The 26,668-nt window shown below is 46.8% G+C and overlaps 1 protein-coding gene across 1 annotated transcript in view; it reads right to left on the reverse strand.

Moving 5' to 3' along the window:
* The window catches only part of MAP2K1 (mitogen-activated protein kinase kinase 1), a 42,803-nt gene that overhangs the window by 5,422 nt on the left and 10,713 nt on the right, over positions 1-26,668 (reverse strand). Inside the window, exons 2-7 of the mRNA XM_081888709.1 lie at positions 20,192-20,402; positions 19,191-19,337; positions 14,611-14,688; positions 13,154-13,205; positions 2,020-2,144; positions 1,052-1,259 (exon numbers count right to left, since the gene is read on the reverse strand). Of these exons, the coding sequence (XP_081744835.1) occupies positions 1,052-1,259; positions 2,020-2,144; positions 13,154-13,205; positions 14,611-14,688; positions 19,191-19,337; positions 20,192-20,402 (821 nt within the window). The remainder of the gene's footprint in view (positions 1-1,051; positions 1,260-2,019; positions 2,145-13,153; positions 13,206-14,610; positions 14,689-19,190; positions 19,338-20,191; positions 20,403-26,668) is intronic.

Here is a 26,668-nt window from a genome sequence, read left to right on the forward strand (position 1 = left end):
AACAGGAAGCAATGCAAAATACTGACTTAAAAATACTGATAAAAACCCAGTGTTAAGAACAAGCAGGCATAAAATTTATCTAAGTAAATAGATAAGCACCAACACTTTTAAAATAAAAAATATACATACATAATAATGGGTAGGTTTGCCTTAAAAGGGGGGGCAGGCGCTGAAAATAATAAGGCACTGAGCTAGGAAGCTGCATGATGACCAATTCCTGAACTACCATCCAGCAGAAGAAAATTATTCCCCAAAGGTGTATTCAATTCACCATTGCACGAATGGCTACTTTATAAATGAGTCTCAACTCCTAGCCTCAGGAGAGTATAATTACACTTTGGGGAAGGGCCATAGCTCACTGGTAGAACATTTGCCTTGCATGCAGAAGGTCCTAGGTTCAATCCCAAATGGCAGCTCCAGGCAGGACTGGGAAGTGTCCCCACCTGCAGTCCTGGAGAGCCACTGCCAGTCAGTGTAGACTGAGTTAGCTGGGCCCATGGTCTGATGCGGTATAAGCAGCTTCCTTTATTCCTAGGTATATTGTCTTCATCAACTCCAAGAAGGCCTCAGTACAGAGACCAGCTCTGGGGTGGCATCATACATCTTCGCTGGCATGGTCCTCCTCCCTGTGTTAAACTGGACAGCCTACACCATGGGCACAAAGAGGGCAAGTTTGCTACAGAAAGCAGGATCTTGGGTTCAGAGAGGAAAAGACAGCATAAATGACACCGACTTGCTGACCATAAGACTGCCGCATTGTGAACTCTCCTGTTGCCTTTGTAGAGCTTTCCTTATAGACAGCAGAACCTTGGAATTTGGGTGGGTTTAGGCAGATTTCCAGGCCCTGGGCACAAAATGCATCAGCCAACACAGTGGTACCTCTAGTTGCGGACATGATCTGTTCCAGGGTGCCGTTCGCGCCCTGAAAAGTCCGCAACTATAGCGGCGCTTCTGCACAAGCGCGGAGCACTATAGAGCGCTTCTGCGCATGCAGCAATTGCAACCTGAAAAGTCACAACGTGGAGCAAACGCAACAAGATTTATGACTTACCGCTCATTGGCCGGTTGGGTGTTCTTTGTCTTGGGGATGCCTCAGAGACAGGCGAGTCGCCCCCTATGGGGCAGCCGAACATGAGTTCCAGCTCCTTCGAATCAGGTGGGGGGATTGGATACCTGCCGATGGCCATCTCGACCAGGGAGAGCCCCATGCTCCAGATGTCTGACTGGACCGAATAGTGAGTCCCTTGTAGTCTTTCTGGCTACATGCACAAAAAACCACAAAAGATAGAACAGAAATAAATCTAAAAGCCCAAGACAGCGGAAATTTGTAATGTAAAAGAGAGCAAACCCCTGGTGAGTGTGGCGAAGAAAACAAAATGGAGGAAGGCGGTTTAATTCTGCTTAGTCAGGGAGGCCCCTTTTCTTTTCTTTTGCTTTCCTTTCCCCTACGGCAGGAGACTTGGAAGCCTGTGGGACCTTCAGAAGGCTTAAGGAATGCTGCACTGCTGAAGCCTTCATAAATATCAAAGAGAACTGCCAATTTTTAGTTGTAGTTCGTGCTGCTCGGCCTGTTGTTAAGCCTCTATGCCACAGGAAATTACGTGGCGCTCAACTTGAAACGAGCACGACTCCTCCACTAGCTCTCTCTGAAGCTGATCCTGGGAATAACACCAACCACAAGTAATGGGAGAGGCAAGTCAGGTTCGGCTCTGAGGAAAGGGTCAAGTTCCTTAATCTCCTGCCCCAACGGCATCTGAAGTTCATGAGCCACAAAATCCTGGCAAGGTTTGATTCTAGCAACGTCTGTCGTAACTGCATCCCTTTCCAGCAATGCAAATGGCTCACACGTAATTCTGTGGCACGTACACAACTGCAAAGCACACCGACGTGCAACTGTCACACATGGGGAAAAGCACACCACACGAGGACATGGAAGCGCTCTCAGCACATGGCCATTTTGTCCTGAGTAAACTGGACTATCACAGTTTCATCATCATCATCGTCGTTGTCTGTACTTACGGACATGTAGGACCTTGTGCCCACAAAGGAGTTAGCCATTGAATCTATCAGCTGTCCACTGACACCAAAATCACAAAGCTTGATCTCCCCTCTAGAGTTTACCAAAATGTTGGATGGTTTAACATCTGGGAGGGGAAAAAAAAAAGATGAATGGACGATATTTTAATTACTTGTTTTCATTCAGGCATTTCTGCCTTGCTTTTTTAATCTCTGGTGCTCAGTATGTATTAAAATGAAATGAGAGGGTGCTTCGAAAACAGATCATGAAAGTAACAAACCAAAAAGTGAAAGGGAGAAATGCTTCCTTAATGCCGTCCTTTCCTTTTTATAGCGCAACAGGAAAAATGAATAATAATTCCTTCAGTAGGCCTTCTATTTACCTCATGACATACAGGAAAGAAGATACTTTGACCTTCCACACCAGCCTTCCCCAACCTGGTGCCCTCCAGATGTTTTAGACAATTCCTGTCAGCCCCAGCTCACATGACTATGCCAGCTGGGACCGTTGAGAGCTGTAGCCCAAGTCTTCTGGAGGGCACCAGGTTGTTGAAACGCCAGTTGTGGTTGCAAGTTGTCCAATTCAGAGTTCACTGGCTTGTCCAATTCAGAGTTCACTCGCATTCCATTCTAGGCAACCTTCCAGGGGCCGCAAGGCAGTGGTGGGCAGGGCCAGAAGCAACAGTGGGCGAGGCAACCAATGACATCTTACCTTTGTACTGTACAGTGGTACCTCGGGTTAAATACTTAATTCGTTCCAGAGGTCTGTTCTTAACCTGAAACTGTTCTTAACCTGAAGCACCACTTTAGCTAATGGGGTCTCCTGCTGCTGCAGCACCACCGGAGCACGATTTCTGTTCTCATCCTGAAGCAAAGTTCTTAACCCGAGGTACTATTTCTGGGTTAGCAGAGTCTGTAACCTGAAGCGTATGTAGCCTGAAGCGTATGTAACCTGAGGTACCACTGTAGTTTCATTTCTACATGCACTCACAACACCCATCTCATCCTTCATCCAGACAAGCAAGAAGCATCATCACATTTCAAGGGCACTTTCCAGTCAGGCAAAAAGAGGGCCAAGTGTCTTGGGGGCAGTTCCAAGGGCTGGATAGAGAGCCCTGAAGCCCCCCATTTGGCTGGCAGGTCTGAGTTTTCCCTTCCCTGCTTTACATGGTTAGGAGTTTTGCTACAGACCAAGAATCGTTCCAGGGGTGGTGCAAGCTGATCTGGTCCAAACATATCCCAAACTCAGTCCAATTATGCAATAAAGGCTCCTTGTGGATTGCTCCAAGGATGACTGAACCCAACAGCTTGTTCATGTAAAGAAGAAACACGACTTTGAAGAGAGTGTCCTGTGGCACATTGCAGACCAACAGTCAGATCACAAAGGACTTGGCTTCTACAGAATTTTATCTGTTTATCTAAATTTGTACTGTCCAATCAGAGCAGAGAGGAAGATGCTTTCCCTGGTCCTGGGACTTGACAGCCTTTGTATGGGAGATCCCAAAGGCTGAGCAGAGGGGGTCTTCTGCAAACAATGCCAAGTGTTCCACACAAACACAACACTACACACACACACACACACACACAGAGAGAGAGAGAGAGAGAGAGAGAGAGGAGAGAGAGAGAGAGAGAGGAGAGAGAGAGAGAGAGAGAGAGGAGAGAGAGAGAGAGAGAGGAGAGAGAGAGAGAGAGAGAGAGAGAGAGAGAGAGAGAGAGAGAGAGAGAGAGTGTGTGTGTGTGTGTGTGTCCTGGACTCTCTGCCCATGGCACCCCACTGACATAAGCATTTGCAAGCTACAGCTGCTTAGACAGATGGCACAGTCAGGACACAGAATACGTCCTCCGAAACGCCAGCCTCACTGCCTGTTCTCTGCCTGTCAACAGACTTCCTCTACTCATGAGGCTTCACATGTTTTCATTCCCTCCCAAACAGTTTCCCTGGATCAAAATCAAGAATTCCCATCTGAATTCCTACAGTCTTTTATCACGCAGGCATGCATGGGGGGACAAGGCTCTTTGATTTCACAACCCCAGAGTGGTGTTATGGGACGAAAGTCACAACCTCAGAATATCACTCAACTGGGGTTCACAACCCTGTTGAGCCACACAGCTTCTCTCTTTCTCTCTGTCTAAGCTACCCCACAAGGATGCTGTGAAAGGACTAAGGGAGAGAAATTATGTATGCTTGCCTAAGGTCTTTGGAGGAAAGGTGGGATTAAAAAACAGGGTTATATTCAACCAGATGGGCGGGATATAAATAATAAAATTATTGATAATATCATAAGTCACTAGATGAGTAGAATGACTTCCTTGAGTTCAATGTAACTCCTTTCTCTCTTCTTTCTGGATGCTCCCCAAATCTGTTCTGGGGGTTCCTCCAACCCTCTGGGGCAGATTGGGGTGGCACATGGAGAGGGAGAAGTTCTGTTGCACTTTTGGAAGCCGTTCCACACATGAAACGATTCTGCTGGATTCAACGCATAATAAAGCAGGGACTGTTTGCACACCAACAGGCAGGTGGCGGGATTATGGTCAACCACCTCCCACTTCAAATTCAGTCTTGATCTATCTTTCAACATACACAAAGCATCAAAAGTAGAGGAAACTACACCCTGATCTACCTGGCATATGGATGGGTGAGTCAACAGAGGTAGTAAATAAATGTCAGGTGGACTCTGGAAAACCTGGGTTCCCCCCACTGCACAAATAAGTGATAAAACTTTTGCAAAACACCAAGTTATGGGATGAAAAAGCAAAACTTGTTTCTGCAAAGGGATCCAAAGCAAGAAGCTCTTCAAGCCATCATCTTTTGACAAAAATTAGAAAATATGGTGGCTGCTGGAGCCCATCGCTCATTGGACCTCTTCGTCCAACTTTGATCCACCACACTTTTCCAATAAAACCATAAGAACCGAAAGCAATCAGCGAGTCTTTAGATTTTGCAGAAATCAAGGCTCGCTGGAGGAAAAACATGGTTGTCTGAACCAAGCCACCACCAGCTTACATATGCAGCCCTGCTTCCTTAAATAAAGGCTGTCTGTAACTAGGCAACTGAAAACTATTTATGAATGCTCAGGCACTGGAAGCGATTCTTTTCATCTTTTCTGCTGTAGGCGGAGGACACCACTGTAGAATAGAGCACTTATCCAGTCATTAGCAATGCATTAAGCCTTATGAAATAAGAAGGCATCTCTGCAATCAATTCTTCTGGTAAGGAGGAATAATGGAGCAGCTGAAAAGTGGTGGAGGTTCAAGGAAGCAGCAGCAGCAGCAGCAGCCTTTCACGATTTCTACTTGCAGGGTGGGGAAAGTCAAGAGCCCAGAGTTCCTTCCTCACTACTTCTTTTAAGAAACCTTACAGTGGATAAGAGAAAACATCACTGATGTTTCCAGTGGGTTAGCTGTGCTAAGTCTTTTGCATCTACTGGGCTTCTATGGTGGATAGGTAAACAGTAAATCTCCTGAGTCAAAGCCCATCTCCGTGGTATAGATGCCGCATAGGAACATCTATGTATGTTAAACCTATGTGGATGTTCATACTCGTTGAGTGGTGGGAGACTGGGATCATGCCAGCTCACCCTGATCCCTTTGGCGCACTACCAAACCTTTAATCCTCAACTAATTTGCACATTTCAGCACAGAGGACTCCCACCCTCACTGGACATCAATGTCTCGTGCTACCGTTATCTAGTGCTGAGTAACACACTTCCAGGGCAGTGTAGCTCGTGTGTGTGTGTGTGTCTGTGTGTGTTCTTCCGCTATGGCCTCACTCCCTGTGACACTGGATGGAAGGAGGAGTTTCCACATTCCTCCAGCACTTCCAACAGCCTCACCTGCCACCTGGAGTTCTGAGAGCCAGAACATCATTTGCCCAAGGAGCCCCTCAAGAAAGGGTGCAGATGAAAACCGAAGTTTTGCACACCTTGAGTGATACTCAGAGCAGAAATCAACAGATGCAAGTCCATTCGTTTCAGTGGATCTAATCAGAGTACTGACTGCACAGGCTATCACTCGTTGAGTTCTCAGGGCACAGACAGCTGATTTGCTCCCTAAGACACATAGGACTTATGCAAACGGTAACTCTAACATGTGAAGCACCGATGGCGTGGGTGCCCGATATGGCTGGGCTGACTTGGTCCATTCCCTTACTGTACAGTTGAAGTTGCTGTGTCAGCCGGCTTCATCATAAGATTGCGGTTCTCCATGACACCACTGCATGTTCCTGCACAGCTCTGGCACCAGAATGGAGACTTCCCACAATGGAGCAGTAGGGCCAAACCATCATGTGGGAAGACTTAAAAGTTATGCGACCTCTGAGCCAAGGAGATAAGTAGCTATACAACCTTTAGAAGACATCTGAAGGCAGCCCTGTATAGGGAAGTTTTTTAATGTTTCATTACGTTTTTATATACAGTGGTGCCTCGCAAGACGAAATTAATTCGTTCCGCAAGTCTCTTCGTCTTGCGGTTTTTTCGTCTTGCGATGCACGGTTTCCCATAGGAATGCATTGAAAATCAATTAATGCGTTCCTAGGGAAACCGCCTTCAGACCAGGTCCGGGGACAGTCTGTCCCCCGAACTCTTCTGAAGGCTGGGGGGGGGGGACAAGGGCTTTTCTTCCCACTGCCAGCCTTCAGAAGGCTGTTCTGAAGGCTGGCGGTGGGAAGAAAAGCCCTTCTTCCCACCTCCCGCCCCGCAAGCTCCGGGGACAGGAGGGCTTTGCTGCCGACCGCCAGCATTTTAAAAGCCCCTGCTGTCCCGGGGCGATTTTAAAATGCTGGCGGGCGGGAGCGAAGTCTCCGCTGCCCCGAGGAGATTTTAAAATGCTGGGGGTCGGCAGCGAACGCTTCGCTCCCGCCCGCCAGCATTTTAAGATCGCCCGGGGCAGCGGAGAAGTCTCCGCTGTCCCGGGAAGGCAGGCGGGGGGAGCAAAGACTTTTGCCCCCGCCTGCCTTCAGAAGAGGTCCAGGACCTCGTTCCGATGCCTGGCGGCGGGGGGAGAGGTTCCCGCCCCACCGCCCGGCATCGGGGCATCGTTCCGATGCCCGGCGGCGGGGTGCGAGGTTCCCGCCCCCCCCTGCCCCGCTTCGGAGCAGCGTTCCGAAGCCGGGCGGCTGGGGCAGGTGTTCCCGCCCCCCGCCCCGCTTCGGAGCAGCGTTCCGAAGCCGGGCGGTGGGGGTAGGTGTTCCCTCCCCCCCGCCCGGCTTCGGAGCACCGGGAGAAGCGATCTCCCCGCAGCCCCTTGCTTCAAAAGAGGTCCGGGGGCAGCGGGGAAGAAGCGCTGCGCTTCCCGCTGCCCCCGGACCTCTTTTGAAGCAAGGGGCTGCGGGGAGATCGCTTTTCCCCGCAAACCCTTGCTTCAAAAGAGGTCCGGGGGCAGCGGGAAGCGCTTCCCGCTGTCCCCGGACCTGGGGCTGCGGGGAGAAGATCGCTTCTCCCCGCTGCCCCTTGCTTCAAAAGAGAAGACCCGCTGTCCCCTGGGCAAGCTTCGTTTTGCGAAGCAAGCCCATAGGGAAATTCGTCTTGCGAGGCAACTCGAAAACGAAAAAACCTTTCGTTTTGCGAGTTTTTCGTCTCGCGAGGCGTTCGTCTTGCGGGGTACCACTGTATGTTGTAGGCCGCCCAGAGTTGCTGGGGCAATCCAGTCAGATGGGCAAGGTAAAAATATATTATTATTATTATTATTATTATTATTATTATTATTATTATTACTACTACTACTACAGTGGTACCTCAGGTTAAGTACTTAATTTGTTCCAGAGGTCCGTACTTAACCTGAAACTGTTCATAACCTGAAGCACCACTTTAGCTAATGGGGCATCCTGCTACCGCCACACCGCCGGAGCCCGATTTCTGTTCTTATCCTGAAGCAAAGTTCTTAACCCGAGGTACTATTTCTGGGTTAGCGGAGTGTGTAACCTGAAGCGTACATAACCTGAAGCGTATGTAACCCGAGGTACCACTGTACTACTACTACTATGGAATAGGTCGTCCCTATTTTCATCGGATAAATGTTGGAGTGTATGGTAGAATGTTTGATGTGTACAGCAACTCTCACCCTCAGCTTTCAAAGGAATCTCAGGAGGCACCCAGCTGCTATCTCTTATCTCCACTGATCTGGTATGTGTTGAAGCTTTCATTTGAATGGTCATTACAGCCAAGAGAAGAGGCAGCCTGCTTGATCATGGTAGATCTTCATCGGTACAGTTTGCATCTACGCCCTGCTGGATGAAATATTTAGCACCTGCTTCTCTGAACCTCACGTCCCTGCATCTTGGCTGCCATAACAACCCAGTGCTTTACAGCTGCAGGAGGAGCCAGCTAAGAGCCTAAGTAAATGCAGTCAATTAGACTAATGCAAGGGTACAGTGCTAGTTCTTTATCACTCCCTTGCCAGCACCAGGACCCAAAGGCTCTTCAGCATATTTAAGTCAGGATCTCCAGTTCTCTGCTGTGCCTTTCCCTTTGCAGGGGTGGGCAAGTCATTCCCCCTAAGGGAAGGACCATACTTTGTGGTAGAGAGTCCGCTTTGCATGCAGAAGGTCTCAGGTTTGATCTCCAGCATCTCCAAGTAGGACTGGAAAAGACTCCTGTCTGAAAGTCTAGAGCAGGTTTTCCCAAACTTGGGTCTGCAGATGTTTTTGGACTATAAGACCCATCATGCCTAGCTAGCAGGAAGGACCAGCTGTCAAGAATGATGTGAACTGTAGTCCAAAACCAGCTGGAGACCCAAGTTTGGGAAACCCTCATCTAGAGAGTCACTGTCGGTCAGAGTGGGTGATACTGAACAAAATGGACCAATAGGCTGACTCTGCATTAAAGGTAAAGGGACCCCTGACCATTAGGTCCAGTCGTGACAAACTCTGGGGTTGTGGCGCTCATCTCGCTTTATTGGCCGAGGGAGCCAGCGTACAGCTTCCGGGTCTTGTGGCCAGCATGACTTAGCTGCTTCTGGCGAACCAGAGCAGAGCACGGAAACGCCATTTACCTTCCCGCCAGAGTGGTACCTATTTATCTACTTGCACTTTGACGTGCTTTCGAACTGCTAGGTTGGCAGGAGCAGGGACCGAGCAATGGGAGCTCACCCCATCGCGGGGATTCAAACCGCTGACCTTCTGATCGGCAAGTCCTAGGCTCTGTGGTTTAACCCACAGCGTCACCCACGTCCCTGACTCTGCATTAAAAGGTAAAGGTACCCCTGCCCGTACGGGCCGGTCGTGTCCGACTCTAGGGTTGTGCGCCCATCTCACTTAAGAGGCCGGGGGCCAGCACTGTCCGGAGACACTTCCGGGTCACGTGGCCAGCGTGACGAAGCTGCTCTGACGAAGCACCAGTGCCGCACACGGAAACGCCGTTTACCTTCCCGCTAGAAAGCGGTACCTATTTATCTACTTGCACTTAGGGGTGCTTTCAAACTGCTAGGTTGGGACCGAGAGACAGGAGCTCACCCCGCCGCGGGGATTCGAACCGCCGACCATGAGATCGGCAAGCCCCGCGTCCCGTCTCTGCATTAGGCAGCTTCTAATGTTCACCATTTTGTTTTCGTGTTAGGAGGTGTCTGAGTGAAACACACCACACTTAGAAAATGTGAACTGTATTATCCTATATTCTAGGATATCGAAATGCGTGTCTTGCCCCTTATATTCATAACTGTGCTCTATAGGATACCATCTCACCAGGAGGTCTACACAGTTCCATACAATGCAGGAACTGGACCTTTAATGGGGTGGCACCTCCCTTTTGAAACTCCCTCCCATTAATAGGTAAAAAGGTAAAGGACCCCTGGATGGTTAAGTCCAGTCAAACTGGTTAAGTCCAGTTATTGTCTTCAGCCTACTGAAGACTTCCATTGTCGACTGCTAGGAGTTTGTAGCCCAACAACATCCAGAGGGCAAAAGGTTGGCCAAGGCTGGGTTTCCTGCACCATCACCCAGTGCTTGTAAGAAGGCGAAAAGAAAACAGAATAAAACCCGACAAATTCCAGTTTCTTTGGGGGCAGAATGCACAGAATCACCCCGCTGCCAGCTGGGTATGTGTCCTGCATGGGCAGCCTAATTCACAGGAAAGGAGATACACAAGTGGAGAGGAATTGCACTTTTCTGCAGTGACTCCCCATTTGTGAAATGCTCTCCCCAGGGAGGCTCAGCTTTAGGTGCCAGGTGAAAGCATTCAACTTCAACCAGGCCTTTGGCTGACTGACATCTTGCATCCTTTTAAATGTGTTTGCGGGGAGATGGAAAGAAGAAAGAATCCCTACCAGAGAGGAATGGCAAATCAAGCTCTTGGACTACGCCAAAATGGCAAAACTGGCCAGAAAGCTCAGGGACCAAGAAGACAAAAACTTCAAGAAAGAAGTATAAGCAGATGAAAACATTACCGGGATTTTAATCTCACTTGTAATGTAACAAATACTATGGACGATATGGATAGATACAAAATATAGGCTATGGTATAATATGCAGTTGAAAACATTGACATTAGGACCCATGGAGGGGATGGAGGGAAGTCTCGAGAGTCAGAAAAATTTCTTTAAATGGATATGTATTTGGTTTTGTTATAAATTTATATCTGTAAAATCAAATAAAAATGATTAAATAATAATAACGTGTTGGGCGGGGGGTGGGAGGGGAGTTATTGATTTATTTTGGTTTTGTTCGTGTTTTTATTATGTAATTTGTGTTTTTATCTTGTGTTTTTATTCTGTGAACCGCCCTGAGATATTTGGATGGCGGGCGGCATACAAATTTAATAAGTAAATAAATGCAAAGATCATCTCAGGGTAAAGATGATCAGGGTAAGGGCCCTGCTGACCAGAATCAAGCAGCCAGCCCAACATGACTGTTCTAGCAGTTTCATACAATTCTTTTTTTCTTAGCCTTTTAATCTCCTATTTATCTGAGCTCTCTGGTTTTATTGATTTCCACCATCCGAACATCCAATAATGTCTGTCAGGAAGAGAATAAGTTGACACAAACACACCTTTGGAATATTGGCTTTTGCAAACAGCCTCCTCCAGGTTTATAAACCCCCCCAGGGGTGCTTGGCTGCAGAGGATCTATGGAAGGAGGGGTTATGTTGGGACACGTACACTATTAAGGAACTGGGGAGCGGCTGGGGAGCTGACAAAGGAGGCAAAATTCACACTGCATTTGAAGGTGAGAATTGGTTTTTTAAAATGCGTACATTGTACAGTAGGTACCTTTGTAACCTTGAAAGGCTGAAGCAGCAAGTTGGCCTTGGAAATAATAAAATTATTCAAAGCCCCAGTCTCCTCACCCCCTCCACTGACCATGCAAACAACTCTGCAAACAAGTGTTTCTGGAACAATCCGCACTATGCATTTAAAGCACTATCACAGAGACTTCAAACAGTCATGCTTCCCCCCAAAGAATGATGGGAATGGTAGTTTGCTAAGGGTGTAAGAGTTGGTTCAGAGACCCCTCAAAGAGCAGCAATTCCCAGAGTTCCCTGGGAAGAGGGATTGATTGTTGAACCACTCTAGGAATGGTAGCCCTGTGAGGGGAATTAGGTAAAGGTAAAGGGACGCCTGTCAGTTAGGTCCAGTCGTGACCGACTCTGGGGTTGCGTGCTCATCTCGCTCTATAGGCCGAGGGAGCCGCCGTTTGTCCACAGACAGCTTCCGGGTCATGTGGCCAGCATGACGAAGCTGCTTCTGGCAAACCAGAGCAGCGCACGGAAACGCCGTTTACCTTCCCGCCAGTGTGGTACCTATTTATCTACTTGCACTTGACAGGCTTTCGAACTGCCAGGTGGGCAGGAACTGGGACCGAACAATGGGAGCTCATCCTGTTGCGGGGATTCAAACTGCCAACCTTCCGATCGGCAAGTCCTAGGCTCTGTGGTTTAGACCACAGTGCCACCTGCATGAGGGAAGTTAGGGGTCCCCTAATAACTTACCATTCCCCTACAGTTCCCAGGATCCTTTCAGGGAAGCCATGATGGTTGAATAATGTGGTATAATAGTGATCTAAGCATATGGTGCAAATGGGGCCTAAAGTATGTCCTTACAATTTGTAACTGGGATTCAAGAGCAGCCCTGCTGGGGCCAGGCGCAAAATCCAGCAGCCTGTTTCAAACCTCAAGCAGTTGGCCGACTCCAGGAACCTCGAAATCAAGTTTAATTTTGCTTATTTATTATGCTTGTGCCCTGCCTTTTTCTCCAAGGGATCAGGCATGGCTCTCCCTCCCCACCCCAGCCCAATTTTATTCTCACAGCAACTCCGTCAGTCAGTCTTCCCCAAAGTTGTGCCCCATCCAGGTTTCCTTAGCCAACACCCACCACTCTAGCCATGACATACCACTCTGGGTTCCCTATCTGTAGGAGAAAACAACAGAGGCCAACCAGAGTATATTGAGAAGTAAAGCGGCTAGTATACCTGATCTTTATTAAAGGAACTGTTGCAACAGGGTCCCCACTCGCCACATGCAGGAAGGTGGTGAACCCTGAACAATGGTCTGCAAGGCCTTATATAGGCTTTTGAAGTTGCCCACCCTGTAGCCCAAGGCCACCCCCAAAAACATCATACATACACCCCAGAAAGAGGAGGTCTACAGCAGGAATCCTGTCTGCCAGGATATCTAATAATGGTCACTGATTGCATTAACTGGGCAATCTGGCCATTCTTTTGTGATGGTTAATACTTTAGTTCCTGAATCCAGGTCACAGGCTCATCCTATTCATACACAAAAACATCCTTAAGACGGGATTTGTAAGCAAAAAGACAATGGGAAGGCTTTCCATATTTGCCTTTCTTACTGCAGGTTTGAGGTTATTGGGAGAGTCAAATACTATTTCAGACACATGGTTCATATATTTAGATATGTATGCGTTTATGAATATTTATTCTATATTTGAGAGACATTAAAATTCTTTTAACACTCTCCGAATGAGCTAAGCTCAACCCTAGTTGTCTTCATAGTAGACCCACTGAAAATTAATGGGCCTAACTTAGTCATGTTCATTAATTTCAGTGGGTCTTCTCTTAGACGAGTATCATCCTATGAGTATCATCCTAAGAGCTGACCTCACAGACACCTACAGGGAAATGCAGCTAAAATGCATAGACAAAGGAATGCAGAATATGCTTGATCGTGAAGAAGGAAGATTGCATCCTTACCTCTGTGCATGATCTTATGCTTCTCTCTCAAGTATGTTAGACCTTTTATGACCTGCATCCAAAACCAAAAATTTAAATTAAAACAAAAAAACAGCAATGGAAATGAAAAGCCATATATTGTATAAAATACAAGGGGAAATGGCATTATATCTCCTTGATTGGGGAGCAGCAATGCTCTTCCTCCATGTACGAATTGTGCTTTAAATGAATTTAAAATTGCAAGACAACTCAAATTTGGCTCCACCTGCCTCTAGAATACAGCAGAATTTAATTTAAAATTTTAATTTAATTTTTTAAAAAGAATACACACATCCCAAATTAAAAACACACAAGCTAAGAAGCAGCTAAAAACCAGCTGAAAACATTTGAAACAAGAAGGGCAATAATAATAGCAATGGAACCCCCTAAACAATAGTAAAGGTAAAGGTACCCCTGCCCGTACGGGCCAGTCTTGACAGACTCTGGGGTTGTGCGCCCATCTCACTTAAGAGGCCAGGGGCCAGCGCTGTCCGGAGACACTTCCGGGTCACGTGGCCAGCGTGACATCGCTGCTCTGGCGAGCCAGAGCCGCACACGGAAACGCCGTTTACCTTCCCGCTGGTAAGCGGTCCCTATTTATCTACTTGCACCCGGAGGTGCTTTCGAACTGCTAGGTTGGCAGGCGCTGGGACCGAGCAGCGGGAGCGCACCCCGCAGCAGGGATTCGAACCGCCGACCTTTCGATCGGCAAGTCCTAGGCGCTGAGGCTTTAACCCACAGCGCCACCTGTGTCCCTAAACAATACCCCAACCCAAAAATCTGTTCAGCCGCCTTGGCTTTCGTAGATTGAATCAGTCAGGGCCCTGCCCTCCCAGGCCAGGTGGAAAGGGAGCAGGGAGCAAGTGGTCTTTGGATGAAGGGCAGTATACAAAGTTAATCAATAAATAAGAATAAGCAAAAGAAACTTTAGGGAGGTTTGGGAAGCTGTTTTATTAAGTGGGTTGGTAACATCCAAGGTTGAAGTGGAGGAGGCAGATGCAGAGACAGCAAGGAGCAAGGGGAGGTTTCTCCTTGCATCACATACTTCTCTCTCTCTCCCATCTGCCTGCCCTCTGACCCCAAGTTGCATCACAAGCTGGAGAACAGGAAGGACATACTAGACCACAACAAATGAGTTCTCTGTGGGTGACTGTAGTGGCTGTCCCACCCAAAAGCTGCCACAGTCAACTAAAGGCTTCTGGTGAGAATGGGACTTCTATATGGGCTATATTTCCTGTGCCAAGCGTGTCTTTCTAAAGACAGTCTATTTAAAAGGGGGAAAGCAATACATTTAGAAGCACGAGTCATAGATGTCCATCTCATTTCAGTTTGCCTCAAGCAGAAACTTCCAACCAGCTGTCTCTGCCTTCTGGACTTGACCTGCCATCACCGACTACATTTCGATTCCACTTGCTTGAATGCCAAAGCAACATACTTACGGCAATGCTAACTTTGCCCAGAATCTGTTCAGGGATTCTGCCAGCCTTTTTCAGGACTTGATCCAAGGAGCCGCCGTCCTATTAAGAAAAAAAAAAACATGTTTAAACATTCAGAGCGTTAATCATGTTTATCCTCAAAGTGTCAAAGACACTCTGAAAGGCCCGAAGGGGGCAGGAAAAAAGGCAGCTTGACATCTGATAGCAGAAAAGGAACAGCTGGACCATGTTTTGGATGAAATCAAATGGCAAATAGTTCTGCAAAAGGAGAGAACAAAGGAAGGCCACACAGAGCAATTTCTTACCCACAACTTGAGGACGTAAAGGGCACACAACTTCCTGTAACTCATCCCATTAACCCCTGAACTCAGATGACACATTTAAGGTTCGTAACCCCTTCCCACCAGCAGGTTTCTGTGCCATAAAGCCATTATTTACCCAAGTGTGGACATTGGCAGGTGTGTCCCTCTTTTTACCAGCACACCCTCTAGAATTTGCACTGCGTAAGATTACAGCTGAATTAATAACACATTATCTTACTTCCACATTTCGAAACAAATTAATCAACAGGTTACTGGTCATCACACAGCACGAGAATGCAAGAGCCCTGCTGAATCAAAATGGGGCAGGGGCCTAACATCCTCTAACATCCTTTTCCCAAGAGCATGTCAGCCTGTTGGGTTTTCCAGAGGCAGGGACACCGACTTGCCCCCCACCCCTGAGGTGGTGCCGTCACGCTTGCTCATCTCAGCCCTGGGTCGGCTCCTGAGTTGCCAGGCGGAAGCTGGAGCTGGGGCATGCGGAGGGTGCCCAGCGGCAGTGGTTGAGGGGTTGGCCCTCAAATATTGGGGGACTGGAGCCCCTGGAGCCCCATACACCTGGCACCCCTGTCCAGAGGTCCAAGCAGGTCACAAAAGCAGGAGCCCTTCCCCACTGGTCCGTAGCATTTCCAGGGTATACTGCCATTGAACATGGAAGTTCTATACAGCTGTGGGCAGAGCGCACCTTTTCCCGTCAGGCAGAATTAGTTAGGTAAGGAGTGGGACACCCATGACCTGCCAAAACATGGGGGGGGTTTTGGGGGGGCGGGTGGAGCAAGGAAGGCAAGCAAGACAGAAAGCCTGCTATCCTTAGACATCAGTCTTTAAAAGAAAATCTCTTCCCTTGCTTATCGGGGCCTTTCACAGAACGCAAACACACCCTTTCCAAGTTAAATATATACTGCTGTTGCTAAGAGCTGGAGGCAGAAGGGGAGAGGAACGGTGTAAGTCACATTAATTAATTTATTTTTTGCAAAGCACAACCATTTTGAGGAAAGAACAAGCTTTAAAAAGAGCCCACCTCTCTTCCAAAACACACAAAAAAACCCCAATCAAAATCTTTATTTTAATTGTTTTCACAAATAGAGCCGGGAAGCGTCTGTTTCCAGGGTGGTGGAGAGGTTCGTGGTGTTCCAGACTTCCTGAAATGCTTGATTAACAAGGGACAAACAGTCTCTGCAGTTAATTTATTTACTAACCCTCTAACTTTCCTCTAAGGAAGAGACAGTGTGGGTGAGACGCAGGGATAAAAAAAAAAGCTGCCCAAGCAAGGAGCAAGCTGGGTGGTCTGGGACACTTTAAAGCTCCTCATCTGGATAGTGTCACTGTGAACGGAATGGTAAAGTTATTTCATAGAAAAGAATCACAGAATTGTAGAGTTGGAAGGGACCCCATCGTCATCATCATCATCATCATCATTCTGCAATACTAGATATGCTTTTTGTATCATTTTGATTCCATGGCTAGATTAATTACTTAATAAGCTTTTTATGTTTTTAGCTACATTTCTTTCAAGTGTATTTCTTTTAATTTTTGTAAGCCCACTTGAGTCCTGGCTCTGGGTAAAAAGGTAGGATATAGATACGGCCAGGGTTTTCCAAACTTGGGTCTCCAGCTGTTTTTGGACTACAGTTCCCACCATCCCTGACCAATGCTCCTGCTAGCTAGGGATGATGGGAGTTGTAGTCCAATGACAGCTGGACACCCATGTTTGGGAAACCCTAAGTAGATAGGTAGCTGTAGGATACATCTGCCCAAAACACCCCCAAAAACCCAAACCGCCACCAGTCTGGAAGGGTCCTTTTTACCTCCTGCCCTCTTTCTCATATACCTCTACAGTGGTACCTCTGGATGCGAATGGGATCCGTTCCGGAGCCCCGTTTGCATCCTGAGTGGAATGCAACACGCGACTGCGCATTTCGCCGCTTCTGCGCATGACGTCATTTTGAGTGTCTACACATGCGCAAGCGGCAAAACCTGGAAGTAACACGTTCCATTACTTCCAGGTTACCGCGGAGCGTAACCTGAAAACGCTCAACCTGAAGAATATTTAACCCAAGGTATGACTGTATTTTAAGTTATTCACTGCTCTTCCTGTACATTTTCTGTGAATATAGAATAAAAAAACCCTCTCATGTCCTTCTCATTTCATAAGAAACATTAGCAACAGAAAGGGCAAATAAAACAAAGACTTCTGTTAAGAGTAGGACAGAAATAATGATGCATCGTGGTGCTCAGAATGCCAGCTATTTTTGTAGGCACCATTTCATTTAACCCCAAAGCTGGTTTTTTTTGGGGGGGGGGTATCGCACAACAACATTTGGTCACACATGTGAAATTGTTCAACGCCTCCACTGGGGTTGAAGAAAGGGAGGGTTTTGACTGACCTTTAATGGGGGGGGACTAGTGCTCTAAAACTAGGGGTTCCATCTGGCTCGACAAAGGCTGACAGATGTCGAGAGCAAAGTGTAATTTTTTCCCCTCTATCAGAGTGAAAATAAATGTTAAATAATGTTAAACCTGAAAAATTAGGGAGAGAGAGGGAGAGGGGAAGGGAGAGGGGAGAGAGAGAGAGAGAGAGAGAGAGAGAGAGAGAGAGAGAGAATATGAAAGGAGAACTTTCTAGTTTTGTAAAAAAATGGAAGACGGGAGCAACCCCAGGCAGCCCATAAAGGTAAAGGGACCCCTGACCATTAGGTCCAGTCGTGACCAACTCTGGGGTTGTGGCGCTTATCTCGCTTTATTGGCCGAGGGAGCCGGCGTACAGCTTCCAGGTCATGTGGCCAGCATGAGTAAGCCGCTTCTGGCGAACCAGAGCAGCGCACGGAAACACCGTTTACCTACTTGCACTTTGACGTGCTTTCGAACTGCTAGGTTGGCAGGAGAACGGACCAAGCAACGGGAGCTCACCCCGTCACGGAGATTCAAACCGCCGACCTTCTGATCGGCAAGTCCTAGACTCTGTGGTTTAACCCACAGCGCCACCCGCATCCCCAGGCAGCCCATGCTCACTGTTTATTTCCCTATAGGTGAGAACGGCAAATGCAGCCGTGAATACCAAATAAAAATACGAGGTGAAGTGGAACAGTATGAAAGAGATACTACGTAGATTTGTATTTAGGGTGAAGCTCATGCTTTATATTTTTCTGTTTGGGTAGGGCACACACAAGGAAGAACTCGTCTTAGAAAGAGCAGTAAATCCTACAACTGTCTCTACAGGAGGGGCCATAGCTCAATGACAGAGAACTTGCGCTGCATGCAGAAGGCTCTAGGTTCAATCCCCAGCATCCCCAGGGAGGACAGGAGAAGACTCATGTCTGAAACTCCGGAGAATAGCTGCCAATCAGAGCTGACAACACTGAGGTAAGAAGGACCAATGGCCTGAGTCAGATTCCTGTATTCCGACCTCTTAGTCACAGGTCCTTCCATATACAAGCTTCCACCCAATAGCCACCAAGAGATCTGATGAAGCTCTTGAGCAGGACACACAGTTAAAGCACTCCTTGGATGACTTTCAGAAGTGATTAGACAAATCCATGGAAGAGGACGTTTTAGGGATTCACCCAGTGCTAGTCCTACTCAAGAGCAGATCCTGACATTCATCTCCCCCCCCCCTTTTTTCATGTTAATTCATTTCAATGGGTCTACGCTGAGTAGGTTTAGAAGTGGATATGGCCTACAAGTCATGATGGCTCTGTTCCGTCTCTACTGTCAGATGCATACACCAAATGCTGGCATTCACAAGTTGGGGAAATGCTGTTGCACTTGGGTCCTGTTTGTCTGCTTCGCTTTGGGGTATCTGGTTGACCACTGCAAGAACTGGATTCTGGGCTAGGTGAATCTCCTTGGACCTGATCCAGCAGGGCTGTTCTTATCTGCCTCTGATGAACCAAAGCCGTTTGGTGTTTGGTGTAAATGAGTTCTATGAGTTAATCACACAAAGCATCGTGTTGTGTGCCTTAACCCTGCCTCGTGAGGACCCAAAATTCTGGTACTTTGAGAATGCACAAATAGCATTTCTGCATTCCACCTCATGGAATTGTACAGTTGGAAGGGACCATGAGGGTCATTCAAGTCCAACGCCCTGCAATGTAGGAATCTTTCGCCCAGTGTGGGGCTCAAACCCACGACCCTGAGCTTAAAGAGTCTCATGCTTTACCAACTGAGCTATCCACCTCTCCATGAAGACACACAATGGGGAAGCCGTAATCAGGGAACAAACCCAAAGGCAGGGAGTGGGGGGAGGAGAAAAGGCTTACTTACCATGTGCTCCATGCAGATGCTGATCTCGCCGTCGCTGTAAAATGCTCCATAAAAGCCCACAATATAGGGTGAATTACATTCATGCAAGACTTGTAGCTCACGGATGATCTGGTTCCGGATTGCCGGCTTGATCTCCAGGTGAATTAACTGCAAAATGATAATTCCAATAAGTTTTAGGGGTGTTTAAAAGAAAATAAGCATACCCCAGGTGCAGGGTGTGCTGCACGAAGGCAGAAAAGTCATGACATACCAAACACAGATTGACCTCAAGAGCTACAGAGCTGCATTTCAAGGAGGAATCCCTTGCGAAGTCTGAATGTTAGAAGCCACAGAGGATAACACCTGTGATTTGAACATCCTCCTCCCAGAATTGTGGGCTGTACTGACTGATCTTTGTGGATGCGTACCAAAAACAAACTAGACTTTGCAAGAATTTGCAAGCTGGTAGAAACTGGCTATGGCAACTGTGAAATAAGTAACTATGTGGGTATTTGATTGCTTTTTACATGCATTTATTTTATTTTAAGTTTGTACTGAATAATAATAATAATAATAATAATAATAATAATAATAATAATAATAAATGTTTTGATATATTGCTGCCCCAGGCTCCTTTGGGATTCCTAGTTTTTATTTGTTTCATTTCCCCAAATTCCCAATTTTATTTGGTTTAAACTAAATTTGTACTACTGTTTTACTGGTTTTATGTGGTATTTTTGTTTTAGTCATACTGTTTATTGTTTTTATACGTTACTTAGAGATTTTTAAATATTAATCAGTTTATACGTAGGTGCTTTTAAATAAAATAAATTATAAATAAGACTACAGAATAGGTCAACAGGGAGAGACACAGGGCAAATTTGTCAATGGGAGGCTAGCCAAAACAGCTTTCCTCATCCTGTGCTGGATATGCTGGGACTGATGGGAGTTGTAGTCCAAAAACAGCTGGAGGGCACCAGGTTGGGGAAGGGCTGGCCTATAAGGTCAGTAACAATGCTCACCTTCCTTGCCATAATGAGGCCAGAAGGTTTGTGCGAGACTTTGAAGACCACCCCGCCATTTCCTGCACCCAGCTCGCTTATTTTCTCAAAATCATCGTCCTTTAGCTCCCCAACTTTTTGTTTCTGGGTAAGGAAGGCCTCAAGGCGTTTTCGCTGCTGCTCATCAAGTTCTAACTCTTCCAACTTTTTTTGGAGGGCTTCCAAATTTGTCCTGGAAGGAGAAAGAGAGAGAAAAAGCAAAGAAATAGCCATTAACTGAACTCGAGTCACATTCACAGACACTGCTAAATGAGAAAGTGGAGAAGGAGGAGCCAACACAATTCAGTAGGGCCAGCTCTACCATTACGAAGAGTGAGGCAATTGCCTCTGGTGGCAGTTGCTGTAGAACAGAAGCATTAGCAGTACCCCCTGATCTGTGGCTGAGAACCAATCCCACTCCTCCTTAGCACAGTATTGCAAAATATACACTGCACCAGTCTCAGAATGGTTCGGGGAAATGGTGAGATTGGGACTTGGATAAATCCTCATCTCAAGGGAAGACACTCCACAATTGTGGCACAGCCACAGAAAAGGCGTTCCACGAGCCCTTGGAACAAGGTATGCAGGGCTCCAACTGTTTAGGATTTCTAAGTCAAAATGAGAGCTGTGTAGATTCCTTGCCAGAAACATCAACATTCTAAGCCAGGTCATCTGAATTCTGCACTACAGGAAGTGCAATTCTGGTTTCTCTCATTACATGTGCCATGGAAATCGGCATAATTTTTTTGATTTTATACATTTGTTACTCAGTTTTACTGTTTTGCAGATTGTATTGTGGTTTTGCTAGTCACAGGGAGGGGCAAATATCTTAGCGGCATACTGAAAACACACACATTCTAGAAATCCTCTTTAGTCACTTCACTCCCTGCAAGTTTTAGAGATTTCGGAAGCTCTTGCCAACGCGCTTCCAAGCACCTATCTGCAACCATAAGACCCGGAGACTTTACCTCTCTTTTTAACCGAAAGCTGAAATTGCCAGGAATCTGAAAATCCGCTGAACCCAATATCACATTCTGCTTGCCTCCTTTCCCCTCCCCAGAACTGGAGCACATGCAGAACTTGCATGTTTGGTAGCGGCGGATGCAACATGGACAGGAAAAGGAAATGTCTCTGCATAAGAACATCTAGCTGGATTCAAGCCAGCCACCCCTTTAGGACAGGAAACCGAGTTAATCTTTGACTCAACACTTCCATTGTCCATGTGGCCCCGTTGACTCAGCAGTGCTAACTCATGTTCCAATGAGCAATCACTACCTCTGCAGAAAGGATTCCCGGATTGAGTGAGGGGGACGGCTAGAACGTGCAATCATACCCTGCAGAGCTTGTGTAAATATTTCAGATGCGTATCTGTGCCAATTCAAAGGCAATTACATAACCATGGGCACGCTGCATGGAAGCTTCTCGCTTGCGCTTCTCCCTCGCCCACCCTTCCCACATAAATAAAACGTGTCTGTTCACTGAAAGGAAAGGAAAACCAAGGAAACACAAGAGGGCAGCTTCTCTTCCAGAGTCCACACCGATCGCTGATACCTCTGGTTGCTTCAAGTCATTTTCTGCCGAATTTGAACCGACTCCCTTTTACCAAGTACAACACTGGTCTAAAAGCCACTTGATTTGCTAAGCAGCCAAGTGAGTCCTACCAGCAACGAAACAGCGGCCAGCTTGCATTTCCCTTCCTCCATGAAGTTTGGAGGATGTATCAACAAAGAACTACACTCAAATGAAGAGGATGTGGCTAAGCAAAGGCTGAATCTGTCTACACGTGCAGAACAATAATCAGTGTTAGAAACTCAGATATACAAGCTAATTGTCAAAAGGCACCTTAAACCTGGGTTACGGTCACCACAACGGAATGTCTAGGCACCATTTATTTTTACAATGAAATATTATTGTTCTTGTTGTTGTTATCATTATTATTCATTTCATTTCTATGCCGCTTTATATTTTAAAGGAAAAAAATCTCAAAGCGGTTTACAACACACTAAAACATCAGATAAAACAATCCAGAATAAAACAAATTCAAGCTTCAAGGAAAATATTTCAGATCCTTCTCTAAGTGACATTTTGCTTTCCCCATATTTCATTACCTACTTAATTTATATAGCTGCCCCATAGAAGAAGTACTATGGGAAGCCAGTGTGGTGCAGTGGTTAGAGTGTTGGACTAGGACCTGGGAGATCAGGGTTCAAATCCCCACTCAGGAAGCTCACTGGGTGACCGTGGAGTCAGTCACAGCCTCTTAATCTACCTTCTAGATCAAGCCAAAGCCCATCTAGTCCAGCATCCTGTTCCTACAGCGGCCAACCAGATGCCCCAATGGGAAACCTGGAAGCAGGACCAGAGTCCAACAGCATCCTCCCCAATTGTGAAACCCAGCAAATGGGCTTCCTCACTGTGGTCTGCAAGAGAGCTTCTCCTTTTTGTAAGCTGCTTTGAGGTTTTATTACAGGTTGTGAAATAAAATAAATAAATAAAAGTCCCAAAGATCTCAGAAACCCGCTCCACAATAACTCCGAGCAGGGCTTTCAGTGTGGCTGTCCCTGTTCAGTTGTCGTGACTAGTAGCCACCTAACTCCTGGCCAGAAGTGAACCCAGTAGCGGCAAATTGGTTGTATGCTACATGTGTTTCCCAAGTTTGCAGATCAGCACATTTCACAAACAAAAAGGGAGTAATTGCATTCTACGCAATGGCACAGAATGGTAGGGTTTATGCAACATATATGAAATGCCTGTAATAGCCTTTGTTCCACCTGCCACATGCTTCTCCTCCTGTTACAACAGAAAGATGGGAAACCGAACATATCCTGAAACAGGAAATCTGCACCTGTTTCAGGCCTGGGACACAAAGAATGCAAGAGGATTGTGTTTTCCTAGCCATTAAAACATTAAAACAAAGAAACAGAGTTCCTCTCTCACAGCACCTGCAAAACAACTGATGCATCAGCTAAAAACAAGAAGAGGCACAGGTGGAAACAGCTGCCTTCTGCCCCTTTATCCCAACAGTCAGAAAACAAAATTAGAAGCTGCTCTCATTAAGAGGAGGAGCAGAGCACTTGTCTTATCGCAGGGCAGTAAATATTTGCATGTCAGTGCAATCTGATTATTCACTTCCTGCCCTGGAAGTTTTCTGACAGGGCAGGAGACCAGAATAAGCAGCTCAAGCTTCTGAAAGAGCATCCGCTGGCAGGGCCCACCTGGTCAGCTGAAGTCCTTGGCTCAGAACCAGCTGAGTTAGGACCCAGGAGCTTCCACAGAAAAAGATCAGGTGGCGCCAGAGGCAGAATATCCTGGACAAATGACAAGAGCCATGCAAGAAAAATTGCCAGCACCATTCGCAGAGATTTGCACAGATAGATTTGACCCATGCTGCACATTCAAAACGCTTCATTCTAAACTGTTTTTGACCGCTGTAGGTTGAAAATGCAATGCAATTCCAGGTCAGAATGACAATTTATTTACAGATAATATGTGCATTATTAAATAAAATAAATTTCTACTGTAAGTTATTGGGGGGGGGGGGGGGAGAGCCACGTGGTTCTTGTGCTGAACCTTCATTCCACAAATTCCGCAATGAAACAAACCCTTCTAAGGGCCTAAGCAGATTACTGCCCACCCCCTCCAGATAAGAAGCAAAACAGACCTTTCCCACTTATGCCTTTGTTATTCAACAGTTAGAACAACATGCTAGGCCATGGGTGGGGACCCTCAGGGATCAAATCCTGGTCCCTAGAACTCTCTCTGGACCACACCTCTCCCTAACCACACCCCCTTTCACCTGGCTTCAATAAGACATCCTCCTTGAGTGGCCATACAAGTTGGTGGCCATACAAGCAGGTGGCCATCACTGCCTCTTGTGGTCAATTTTACATCATGCCTGCAGTTTGCTCTTTAAAGATACAGTATATATAACCATTGTCATGGTGAATTGCATGAATCGTATCATGCCTAGCTGCTTTTCACATCTACTGACACAGATTCGGGGGTACAGGCGCAAAGGCACGAGTGCTCAACTAAAGCACCTACGCACCTGTCTGTTTTTGAAAAGGTAGGAGGTGTTTGACAGTACAATTTGCATGAACAATTGCAACTGGGGAAATTGCTGGTGCGGGAGAGTGAAAACTGAAATTCTGCAGACAGCTCCATACATCTTGAAAAGCAATACATGCTCGCTTCCACACAGTGGCTGAAACAAGAGGGTAAAGTAATTTTTTTTAATTGCTTTTCAAGAGCAGCATCCCAAGAAATAACAGAAGGCAGCTCAACCTTGAGGAGCTTTCTTAACCTGAAGCAAGACGAAAATAATCCGTTCCGCGAGTCTCTTCGTCTAGCGGTTTTTTCATCTTGCGAAGCAACCCTATTAGCGGCTTAGCGCTATTAGCGGCTTAGCGGCTATTAAAGGCTTAGCGGCTAAAAGGCTATTAGCGGCTTAGAAAAAGGGGGGGGAGTGAAAAAAATCGCAAGACTCGCAAGATGTTTTCGTCTTGCGAAGCAAGCCCATAGGGAAATTCATCTTGCGAAGCGCATCGAAAAACGGAAAACCCTTTCGTCTAGCAGGTTTTTCGTCTTGCAAGGCATTCGTCTTGCGGGGCACCACTGTACCAGAGTACTATCTGACTGGCAGCAGCCCTCAAGGATCTCAGACACAGATAGATCTTTCGCTTTCTAGTCTCATGGCACCCTTGACAAGGAGCTGTACTGGCACCACTACCTGGAAAAAATCACTTTACAGAATAGCCACCAGCTGAGCAAGTCCCACATAAGCACCAAGGCTCTGCTGGGACCACTTCCTCCTCCTCCTCCTCCTCCTCCAGGGTCCTCTCCCCTCCCCCCATCCATCTAGGTGCACACAGCAGCAACGGAGTTCCCTAGGCTGTGCTCTCGCCTAGAAGCAAGCAGGGGCAGGCAGGCAGGTAAGCAGGCCCTACTCAGGCTCTGACATTTTTGATGCTAGTGCAGTACAGTGGTACCTCAGGTTAAGTACTTAATTCGTTCCAGAGGTCCGTTCTTAACCTGAAACTGTTCTTAACCTGAAGCACCACTTTAGCTAATGGGGCCTCCTGCTGCTGCTGCGCCGCCGGAGCACAATTTCTGTTCTCATCCTGAAGCAAAGTTCTTAACCCGAGGTACTATTTCTGGGTTAGTGGAGTCTGTAACCTGAAGCGTATGTAACCTGAAGCGTATGTAACCCGAGGTACCACTGTATTAATGAACACACTGATAGGTTTAAAGACTGTCTCAAGGCAAATCTTAAAAAATGTAGTATAAACACCGTTACTGGGTGGACTGCGAGCGCTCCAGTTGGAGAACAGCCTTTACCAAAGGTGTCGTGGACTTTGAAGACACTTGAACTCAGAACCCAAGGGAGAAACATGCTAAGAGGAAGGCACGCTTGGCAAATCCACAGCATGATCAGCTCCTGCCTGGAAACCAATGTCCCCACTGTGGAAAGACATGTGGATCCAGAATTGGCCTCCACAGTCACTTACGGACTCATTGTTAAAACTGTGTTTATGGAAGACAATCTTACTCGGCTACGAGTGATCGCCAAAGAAGAAGAAGACCTGTAAGAAGACTGTGTGAAAGGACATTGTTAGGAGAATCTGCTTATTGTATGTGTCAAGAAGGTTTGTGCAGGAAAAATCTCAGGCTTGGACCAGCTTGATAGAAAGCAGACACTGAAATCTTCCTGCTGAATCAGGCACCCAAGCTCTGATAATGCAGGCATGCTTTCCCTCCAAGAATATTGCTTAATTTCTACACCTGCGTCAAGCCAAGGCAAGGGAATGTCTCTATATGAGCCTTTATTATAGGCCTGTGGACTCCGCTCTTGTTGATTCCCCAGCAACCACTGTTGCGACCAAATAAAAGCTGTCTTGAACACTACCATCTGGATACCATCTGGATAGCTCAGAGCAGTGTTTCCCAACCTTGGGTCTCCAGCTGTTTTTAGACTACAGTTCCCATCATCCCTGACCACTGGTCTTGCTAGCTAGGGATGATGGGAGTTGTAGTCCAAAAACAGCTGGAGACCCAAGGTTGGGAAACACTGCGTTAGAGCATGGTGCTGATAACGCCAAGGTTGCAGGTTCGGCCCCGGCTGCATATTCCTACATTGCAGGGGATCGGACTAGACAATCCTCAGGGTCCCTTTCCAACTCTACCACAACTGGAGTGTTAAATTGCAGAAAATCCACTATACTAGCATGTAAGCATTTAAACGTCTTCTCTGACAATATACAGCTGACTCTTTAACGTTTTCATTTTGGCTCCTAGGAATTTGAAGCATTCCCCCCCCCGACCTGTTTCGTAGGAGAATCTCCTCCAGAGATTGAAGATTAAGTTAATCAGCTTCCTGGAGCCCTCCTTGCCCTTGACATTAGCACACACATTCCTGATGGAATGTCTAAGAAGTGATGAAATCTCTCAGAGAGGCCATAA

This window comes from Podarcis melisellensis (assembly GCF_964234715.1).
Source record: "Podarcis melisellensis genome assembly, chromosome: 14".
Classification (NCBI taxonomy): Eukaryota; Metazoa; Chordata; class Lepidosauria; order Squamata; family Lacertidae; genus Podarcis; species Podarcis melisellensis.